Source organism: Frieseomelitta varia, unplaced genomic scaffold (genome assembly GCF_011392965.1).
Source record: "Frieseomelitta varia isolate USP_RPSP 00005682 unplaced genomic scaffold, Fvar_1.2 scaffold_243, whole genome shotgun sequence".
NCBI classification, from domain to species: domain Eukaryota; kingdom Metazoa; phylum Arthropoda; class Insecta; order Hymenoptera; family Apidae; genus Frieseomelitta; species Frieseomelitta varia.
The window spans coordinates 123258-134024 of record NW_025109972.1 but is presented as its reverse complement, the minus strand read 5'-3'; the positions used below and the strand labels follow the sequence as shown (position 1 = coordinate 134024).

The following is a 10767-nucleotide window of genomic DNA, read 5'->3' as shown; positions in this document are numbered from 1 at the left end:
AAAATTTTTGTAAAAAAATCAAAAAAAAAACCCGTACGATTTTTTTCAACAAAAAAAAAACAAATTGAAAAAAAAAAAAAAAAAAAAAAAAGCGGAACAAAAATAATGATAAAAAGGAGCATCTCCAATTAGAAACAGTTACTTGCAAATTCCACCTGGCCTACATACGACAGCAAAAATGTTAAGAAACATAGAAAATGGAAGAGAAGTTTATCGCGTTAAGCAAAAGAGATAGAAGAAAAACGAAAAGATAGAACAAAGATCGTAATAAAGATTGTATGAATGAACGAAGAGGCGACAATGCGAAAACACCGACACGCAAGAGGTTTCTAATTGCGAATGGAACTTGACTTTCAGTTGCGTTTCGAGCGAGACCAATCTCGACGAATTCAACTTGAGATTCAGACAAATAACGGACTCCCACCGAGATCGAGGCCATCAGGTCAAATAGGTGTCCGACATGCAGGCAAAGAGATTCATCGAAGTCTGGAGAAAGGACAACGAAGTGTCTCGACCAAATACAAATCGCCGTGGGCGATCCTCCGTCAAACGAATTGTGCTACGACCTAAAAAAGAAAGTCGAACGGATTGTCACATGTGTGCACAGTAAGTCGAACGGTAATTAATTTCTTCTTTGTAAACCGAAATCCCATCTCTTTCGTTGTAATTTTTAATCGGCTACTTGACACCTCGACGAATTCCTATTCGAGAGGAACTCGTTACACCGATCGTCAGTTGTTTCTTCTTTTCTTTTTTCTTTCTGGAATTTAACCAGTTTTTTAATCAGTTTTTTTTAAACTCGATTTTCATTGAAATTTGTTCTGAAGTAGTGACTTCATGAAGAATTCTCTTTTTCTTTCTTTTTTTTTTTTTTTTTTTAATAAAAGAATGTTGAATTTCTATGCATTCTGCGAAAGAAACTTCGCGAATAAGGTCTGAACAATCGTATACTTCCGCTTTTGGAATGTGTCAATTTCGAAAGAAACAATGAGTTCAATTAGGTACAAATAGATATCTGATTCGCTGTTTAAGAACTTTTAATAATATCAGTAAACTATCAGTTAAAAAATACTTCCTAAAACATTAATAACGATATTTTCAAGTATTTTTCAAAAATTACTGTTATATTATTAAAACTATAATTGACTGAAATTGCAATACTCATTTCAAGTATTTTTCAAAAATTACTGTTATATTATTAAAACTATAATTGACTGAAATTGCAATACCCTCATTTCTTCAAAAAAAAATCAATTCCATCTGCGGAAGATGCTCAAAAATGAGAATTTACCTACAAATAGCATTAATTTACTTATTTAAACGTAATTAACTGTGTCATATTTAATATGTCATGTGAGGGAAAACTATTTTGTTGATTCGCTCGAAAATATGAACAGTCATTTTCTTGCGTTTTGAACGGATTAACGAATTAAGTTTTAACGTATATCTGACTCAACAATGTAATACGTAAGCCAAAATGTCGTTAATTGTGACGTATGTTAATATTTTCCAGACATAGATGTCGATCATAGAAAATGTAAATACACGTTGTTATTATTTATTCGAATATTTTGAAATGGATCGACAAGAAAAGGGGTCTCGATACAGTTCATCAATTTTAATGCAACTTCTGAGATACGAGTACGAACGTTTAATATCATTAAATATCATTAAAAACTTTTGTAATCCTTTCGTCTTTAGACGAAGATTTCTATCTTTAATCCTTAATTTTCAACAAATAACGTTCGCCGAAGATGTATGCAAATCTGAAGTCCATTATAATGCAAAACACATAGCTTTCACGACGCTTTAGTAAAACTTATGTCAAAGACTTTGACAACGAATAATTCATCAAAAACCTTTTAAATATTTACCTTTTATGCGAGAGGTGAATATTAAAGAGTCGTAGTTCGAACTTTTATTTAAAGTTGCATTAATATAGAACGAGTTAGATCCTTTTTCTTGTGGCATCTACTTTATTTCTTCTTTCCTTTCGTTCTACTTCCAAAATATTCCCAAATGTCATTGTCAGTGATAACTAAATATCAGTTTTTAGCTCTCACAAGCAGAACTCAATGAAGTTGACCAATAAATAATTTTTCTCTCATAAATGTGGTTCTTCACGCGTGAACGATTTTTCTTTATATAGGCACAATGAGTAACGAAAGATAAACAAGATGATTTAATAATAGCCTTCCTTCGGAAAGATAGTTCATCGCGAAAAATGCCTTGACACGCAAACAAATCACCATTACCACGCGTTTGTTTTCTCGCGTACACAACTGGGAATTTCCGGTAGTTTAATATTTACATTCAAACGTAACTTGCGAAGCGTATCACTAAGGAAACATTCCATAGAAGATAAATAGTAGCTGTGTTGTAATGTACTTAAACAAAATATCTGTAAAATTCAGTGAAAATCAACGATTAACTTTCCTCTTGAAAGTAAGACTTTTTTTCAATGAAAAAAATCAGGAAAACTCAAAGCTACATTTCTTGGTTCCATTGTCTCATTACGTATTAAACTTTATTAACGTATTATGTAATATTCGTGAAATTAATGTAAATTTTCTACCTTGACCTTTCCTATTTCAAGAGAAATGATTGATGTTTGGTCGTAAAATTTTCAATATAGTTTTCAACATTAAATTGCGTGTAACCAAATGGAAATTAAGAAAATTGTTAACACTGCTATATATTTTCTCTTTCTTTGTTACTGAGTTACTTAATTTTGTAAATAACAACAGTTGCAGATTTTCCATTTTCGTTCAGTTCATTTTGTAGAAAAATGACATGTACTCACAAACGAAATGTTGATTCTCAGAAAAAAATTTCATATCATCAACTTTAGTATGCCCTTTTGCAAATACGAGAGACACGAGCACAGAGGGAAGCATCCTATTCAGAATAGTCATATAATGGAAGTTCAATTTTTCATAGATTTGTAATAATCAACCGAAACTAACTTTTCTTTTAATTATTTTTTGTTAGAAATTCGTCGAAAACCGTGTCCATTCATTCGAATTATTCTCATTTGATCGACGTTCTTTTCAGTTACAAACTCCAAGTCAAATCTGGCGAAATACATGATGAATAACCAAGATTTCTGAGAATTTCGCGCGCGACAGCGTGACAGATTTATCTAAAAGAATGGTCGTTTAAAAAAAAAACGGAACAAGCGCTGCGATGCGTGAACAGATACCACGTTGAAATTCAGATTTTGGAAACACGCTGCGTTTCTCCTCGATAACCGTTTCGTACTTGTTCGTTCGCGGATGAAAGAAAGTTGGCCACACTTCACTGGGTCCCTTTCTGCTTTGCGTGATTGTGTGAAACGGTACGTTGGTTAATCAAGGATAATCAATGCAAAACTGTTGATTCCTCGTTCTGAATGCGCTTGAAACTTTTACTTATCTGACTCTCCTTGTGGAGATCTACGTTCATATATTATAGTTACATGATACGTATATAAAATATTTCGTGTGAATTAATAAATATGTGGGAGATCAAAGAAATCGACAGTATTCTTAAAACATTGCTTCTTTTAAATAACTGAGTTTGACACCGACGATCTTAAGGACTAATGATTAAGACGATGCGTTAAAATCTGTCAATTTCAGAGCCGCTTGTAATCTGCAGGAAGTCTAGATATTTCAGGAAAAACCATCTTCGGTTTATAGTTTATGATTTATTGTCTAACTGAGCGCGAAGACTAAAAATTAATTCGATAAAGCCTTGATTTTTTTTTTTCTTTCTTTTGATTCTTTGAAGTACGTTTTCTTCGAGGCGTACAGTGACTAGAAAAAGTATCAGCATACCATCGTGTATTTATCGTAGCAATTGTATACTATTTAATTCATCATTTAGTAGCATTTTCGTGCAATTACAAAAATTTGATGTCAACGTAGAACCTATTAAAAAGTGGTATCGTTGGAAGATAAGGCTAGATACTTTCTCCAGTTCACTGTAAAAATTCGCAATTTTCCAAAATCGAATCGTATTCGAAAGCCGGCTATCGAACGATTAGTTATCTCTTATATATTAATCTATAAAATATTAATCTCTTAATATCTATATAACGTCGTTTAAAATTCTCGCGCGACGTTCCCCTCCTCCGATCGTAACACTTTACAACTTTCGTCTGCTAGCAATTATCCTAGAACTATGTTCTTAAACAGTTATAATTGACACGTATAATCATGAATTCCATTCGATGATTGCAAACGATCAAGGAGAAACGATTTTATGAGCAAATATACACGTTTCCAGTTCGTCGCCGAGACAAGCAGCATAAAAGAAAGAAAATTCGCTTCTTCGACTCTCTCGGAGGAATGTCGAAGCTCGTGCAGAGTACAGAGTTCGGTTCACGAAACTATTGCTATTATGTCGAAGAATCAGGAGCACCGTCATCGTGAACGTATTCATATTCATCGGTATATTCATTGGTTACATCCCGTAGCTGGTTTCTCGGCCGATCGTCGACAACACTCTGGCCGAGTTTTCTTCTTATCGTCGTTTGTTTTCTCCGCGCGGAGCTCCAGATTAGTCGGCTTTCCCCTTTCCATTTTCCGTGCTGCCGTTCGCCAGTTTCTTCGCTGCTCGGCTCTCCCTGGCCTCGGTCGATTTCGTACGCTTTTCGTCCGGTTTGTACGCGCTGCTGTAGAAATCGGCGAACAGGAAGTAGAAGAACATCGCGTTAGGAAGAATCAGGATCAGCGACCACTTCGGATAGTCGCAGTCGTAGATGAGTAATTGACAGCTGTGCAGAAACGCCAAGCAGAACTGGCCCTGTTTCAATCAACGAGACGTTTGAATTTCCCTGTTGGAAATTGGTGATGTTTGATTTGTTGAAAATTTGAAAAGGTGCCTCACCATTTGGAGAGTAGTGATGTATTTCTTCCACCACAAGTACTTCTGGTACTGAGGTAACAGCGCTGCTAGCAAGTAGTACGTGTACATGATTATGTGTACGAAACTGTTGATGACACCTGGAAGAGAACGAGGCATGGACGATTGTTGGACGAAGAATGAAAATGTAAAATCTTAATGTCAGAACTTTCGAAACTGTTGGCAGGAATGCGCGAGATTTCTTCTCTGGGCGGATCTCGGTCAAGCTTTCACGATTTTGTTAAGTTATCGGGAAAAATTTATATTGTTTCAAATAGTTTTAATAGTCGTATAGGTTTGACGACCGGAAAAAAATCCAAAACCTAGACTAAGAACTTTGTAGAGACATAAATAATTTATAATTACAGAAACTACTTGACCATTAGAGACAGCCTTGTCAAAATATGGTTACTTACTTATACGATGGTTAATTACACCGGTTTTGAATATACTAATGCTGTAATGTCTCTAATCGTTTATCGCTGAAAATCACATAACGCTACAACTGTCATAATATTAAAAAAAAAAAAGAAGAAGAAAAAAACGTGAACTTTACCTATAAAGGTGCCATGTCCGCCCGGATAATATTTGGTGGCGCCCCATGAAACCATCGGCATGACGGTATGATGGTACAAGTGAAGGAACGTGATCTGTTTCTCTTTCTTCCTTAGAACGAAGAATACTGTGTCCAGAAGTTCCGACAGCTTCGCCAAGAAATAAATGTACACGCCTCTGGCGACCTACGACGAATTCGTATTGCTTGAGAGAATTAAAAGAGAAAACGGCGAATGGCGAATCAATGAAAAATAAAATAAAGAATGGCAAGAATACCCTGAGCGCTTCTGGTGAGTTCGAATAGTCGACAGGTTGACATTTCCAACTGTACTTTCGAAGCCAAGCGGCATCCAGGCCTTCGTAGAACAGCCAGAAGCTGAGAAGAACTTGAAGGAAATTGTAAAAGACTAGAATGTTCTTTAATTGGTACGGTTTCCTGTGTTCCATGTGCCTGGGACCCCAAGACAGGATGAAGTACAAATAACCGATCAAGAGGCTACCGCCAGGTACGGGTGATGGTATGAGGAACCAGTCTCTCGTTCGAGGATCTAAAAGCATTTTTAATTAATATGGAACAGAATAGAGAAGGTTCGAAAAAGAGAATGTTGCTTCTTACCGGATAGATCGTGGAATACATAGTGATAAAATCGAACAACCGAGTTATTGTAGATGTTTGACATTCTGTCGATGTGAGGTACGTTGCTCGAATTCATTGGAAGTTCGACTGAAACCAAAAAATGTAATAATTACTTCATGTAACACTTTCAGAAGCAAAACTCAACTCATAAAGCACTCTTATACAATTATGTAACTTATATAAATATAATTGGAATTTTTATACAAAATTTATTTCTTTTGAAATCTTGGCGTGCAATAAATTTTTGAAAATTTGAAGATTTATAGATTAGTAAGTTGTTAATTCTGTTTATTTTTAATTTACAATATATTATAATACAATATTATTTATTTTAGTGCATTATATCTTCTGTACGAAATTATTTCAAAGAAAATATATTTCTGTTATTGATAATTGATAAAAAAATATTACAACAAGAGCAAACGATTATGGCGCAAATTTTGCAAGACAGCTGATACGTCAGATAAGTAACATATTTAATTAGTGTAACATCATCTGTACATTTTCGAGTTTCTATGCAAACACTTCTTATCTGTCATCTATTGTCAATTATTATAACCAAATTCTCAAGATAAAAGAATAAGAAATAACTTTTGGAGAAACTAACATCAGGATTAAACAAATATCAGGCAGTAAACAAATTCAATTTCTTTAAATTGATCAATTTATTCTATGGTATTTAATTGAGCAAGTGAAAAGCGGTACATTGCACAAATTTACATTCTTCCTCGAAATTTCTATAAATATACTGGTTTTTGATTCCAAATCGCGCGATTTGAAGTATGGCAAAAAGAAGAAGGGAAAAACGTGATACGCTCGACTTCGCGTTCTTTGGTAATGTTTAAACTGTTTGCTCAGTGGCAATGTTTCACCATATAGAAGAAAAAATTGTGCCATTTTTTGTTCCCTTTTTTCCTATCTCTAAACCGTACAAAGTTACAGGCATGATAAAAGTGAAACGTAGTTCTTACAGTCTTTGTTTCAATTCTCGTCGATTGTTATTTTACATTTAATAAACTACTAGAATAAATTTTTAATTATTAATTGGTATCATTAAATCATTGGAGATTGTGATTTTTAATTCAATTTAGTAACGAATTGTTATCATAAAGAATGTAAAATACCTTAAATATCTTAAGAATGTAATATATCTTAAATAACATAAATGTTAGTAATTAAATATATATTAACTCTCAAGTAGTATCGTTGGGTTACAAATAATCACTAGAATTTGAAGTATTTTATTTTTTTATTTTTTTCATTTACATGCTATGTGATGGAAATTAAGAGTAAAATTAAACAAAATCGAGAATTTCTAAATTAATTAACTCTTATGCGACAACATGGACATTTTCGGATGAAATGGATGAATTTTAAGTCAGAATAAGTTCGAAAAAAATGTTTGGATACTCTGAATTGTTATCTGATCGTTTTCGAACGATGTGCCGATAAGTGAATCAACAAGTGTGCAAAATAAAACTGTAAAATATACGGACATGTAAGTTGGAAGTTACGCAATGTCATACAGAATTAATATAATCATTCGTAATCCAATGATACGAAATTAAATTAGAGTTGAAATTAAATCTTTCCACTTAATGAATTCATCGAATGTTTACAAACTGAAAACAACTGAATCATCCAACGAATTTAAACCGACGAGTTTCAAACCCCGAGTTTCGAACGCAACTTTACGATCGCTCGTAAAATTATACCCGACCTTTCCCTCTCGAGGCAAGTGGAATAGAATGCAACGGTCAGACAAATTCTTCGTCGAAGACCATGTCGGTAATGATGGTTTAGGCAAGGACACTTGACACGTGTCGGTCAACTCTCTGCCGAATCATGGATAAACGTAAAATTTAAACGCTTTGCCCTCGATCTCTTTTATTAGGTGTGCAATTTAAATGTCGACAGGCGAGCGGCGAACCACGAGTTCTAGGAGACAAGCAATTCCCGATTCTTGGGGAATGGTGACGGTGGAGAGAAACGAAAGAAAAAAAGTGAACTGACACAGTTACGGTGATCGGTAATCGCTCAAAGAAAGAAACAAAAGACCAGAGGGAACCATTTGTTAAGGAAATCAAGCGAGAATATCGGTGAACAATCGCAAATTGTACAGACTCGATAATTGGGTCGATACTATCTATCCCTGGATGGATTAAATAAGTCTACTAATTGGATATAAAAATTGAATATAATTCTCCTTTCTATTGGCTAATAATCATTGCACGAAATTATATGAAAGGATTTTCTTTGAATAATATTTAAAAGTAACATCGTTCATCACAGTTATGTCGTAGATAATTCCATAGGTGTTTGATGCATGCCTCATCGAAGGATTAAGTAAATTTATCAATCCAGATGTCGATATAATTTTCCTTTCTATTTACGAAGTATCGTGGATATTACAAAAAAAAAAAAAAATGATTTGTTGCTTCTGCTAAATATCGTTACTTGAAAAGCAACGTGGTTTATCCCACTTTAAGAAATGCCAACACCTTTATTTGTTGAACACTTTTTTTCGACATGTAAAACCTCCGTCGAAGATGGAGGAAACCGTTATCCAATACACCAGCGTTCTCTATCATTATCTTCATCGAAGAAATTTCATCCTGCATACACTGAGAGTTGATGAAGATCCACTGACACATCGCACATGTACTTCGAAAGTGTTACAACTGTTGATAATTGACTTTTGTATTGAAAGAACATTGAGACTAATGGCCAAGATGGATTTCAAAAGTTAAATTATAAAAGATCATAGCACTGCAACATTATCGACATTATGTGCTTAATAAATAAATGTAAAATAATCTTGAAAAAAAATCTTTTTTCTTTCTAATTTAAAATGTGTCTCACTTTCGAAATACATATATAGTCAAACACACGTGTAGAGGATCCAATCAGTGTAAATTACCTCTCATTAAACGCGACTTATGTCATGTAAATATCCTTTTAGTGACAAAATATTCAATCCTTTAGTCCTCGTATTACGGTCATTACAATGTAATTACCTACTACGTTATAATTACTAAGCTGTTGCCGTCGAAGCAAAAAAAAAAACTATTTGCACGGCAGACACAAGTTGATTTTGAGTAAGATATAATTTTACCTAAACCTACGAACGAATATGTAAATATAAATATAAAAATTATAAATATAGCATGTAGTTTCTATGAAATGTGATTTACACTGGTTAACACTGATTTTTGAGCCTTTCGTGTAATAAAATGGTCAAAAAGCGAATTTTACTAGAAAATCCACGATTTTCATAGATGATTGGTAAGATTCGAGATATGCTAATTGTACTGCAATATTTATATATGTAATTGCTTTCTTTGCAAGTAATTAGTAGAATGTCGTGCAATTTTGCTTAACATCATCGTAACCGATTAAAATCATTTCCTGCGGGTATTTGCATTAACCTGAATCTTTTTTCCCTCTGTTTTTCTCGTACGCTGAAAAAGCATACCTTTCAATTACATGTTGCAATTTCCCTGCAATACTTGCTGCAAACGATCTGCACTAATTCGTAACTATTCCATCTTGTGTCTCCGACATGCGTTGTGCACCAAGAAAAAAATATTTTCAAAATCTTGACACTCTGGAAACATGAACATTTTCCAACAATGTCGCATTGATACAAGTTTTCCTGGTATTTCAACGATCGTTTTTTCTTATATTTAGCTTGCAACTATGCTACTCATTAATCATCACGCACGTAGACTGATTAAATTCATCATATAATTATTCAAATATCACGGCCAGTCATAATTGCGGTATATACATGGATGACATTACCATGTTGAATTGCATGCACCATGTTCAATTTCTTCACGCACTAAATATAAAGAAAGCTTGCCCGTCGCTGTAAGTGTAAAATGTAAATTTATTTACAACAGTTCGAGAGAAATACATCTATCAGAGCTGTCACCATACCATTACCATAAAGTGTAATTCCTCCTTTCGTGCAATCTTAATCATTAAATTCGCTGACGACAATGTCATTTGGCAATTCACGCCTTTGACACTCGTTTCAGTCGTCGAGTGAGCATGCACTTGTGTAATAATTAGCAATGTTTCTTCATAGTTAGTTAAATACGACGGTAAATGTGATCACAGTAGAAAATGTCTGAGAAACACGCGGAGGAAAATTCTCGTCTCGTATTACATAACAGGAATGATAATTGACGGGCTGAATTTTAGAAATTGTTGAATATTCAACGATTTTACTGCACAATCCTCGGTATTCAGGTTTCATTTTATAGTTTCCGGCACTGGCTATTAACCACAAACTATCATCTCAGACCCTTTGATTTCTATCATTATTTGAAATCACTGAATATTTGACAAACAAGTAATCAGGAAGTCATTCATTTTACAATATATATTTCGAAACTTATTCGCACATTTAATTAAGTAATTATCTTTGCCTCCTATTTTATTTTGTATACATTAGTATTCTATTCTTATTAGATACCATAAACAAGTGTTATGAATATATCTAGCTAAGTAATTATCTCTTCCTTTTATTTTAGATCCCGAATTATCTTACCTATGACTCCTACTATAATCTCATTCTTAAACTGATATTCTGAAAGTTATTAATATTGTTATTTAAACGATCCTATTTTATTTTGTATATATTAGTATTCTATTCTTATCAGATACCATAAATAAGAGTT

The 10767-nt window shown here is 33.7% G+C and overlaps 1 protein-coding gene across 3 annotated transcripts in view; it reads right to left on the bottom strand.

Moving 5' to 3' along the window:
• Positions 1-3673: 3673 nt before the first annotated feature.
• The window catches only part of LOC122528000 (elongation of very long chain fatty acids protein AAEL008004), a 67007-nt gene continuing 59913 nt past the window's right edge, over positions 3674-10767 (bottom strand). For 2 of the 3 annotated variants that reach the window (XM_043652654.1, XM_043652652.1), the window contains exons 2-6: positions 6059-6166; positions 5719-5990; positions 5444-5627; positions 4873-4988; positions 3674-4788 (exon numbers count right to left, since the gene is read on the bottom strand). In XM_043652654.1, the coding sequence (XP_043508589.1) occupies positions 4543-4788; positions 4873-4988; positions 5444-5627; positions 5719-5990; positions 6059-6155 (915 nt within the window). In that variant the 5' untranslated portion in view covers positions 6156-6166 and the 3' untranslated portion in view covers positions 3674-4542. Of the gene's footprint in view, positions 4789-4872; positions 4989-5443; positions 5628-5718; positions 5991-6058; positions 6167-6493; positions 6499-10767 lie in introns of those variants that run through there. The other variant, XM_043652655.1, reaches the window with a different exon arrangement.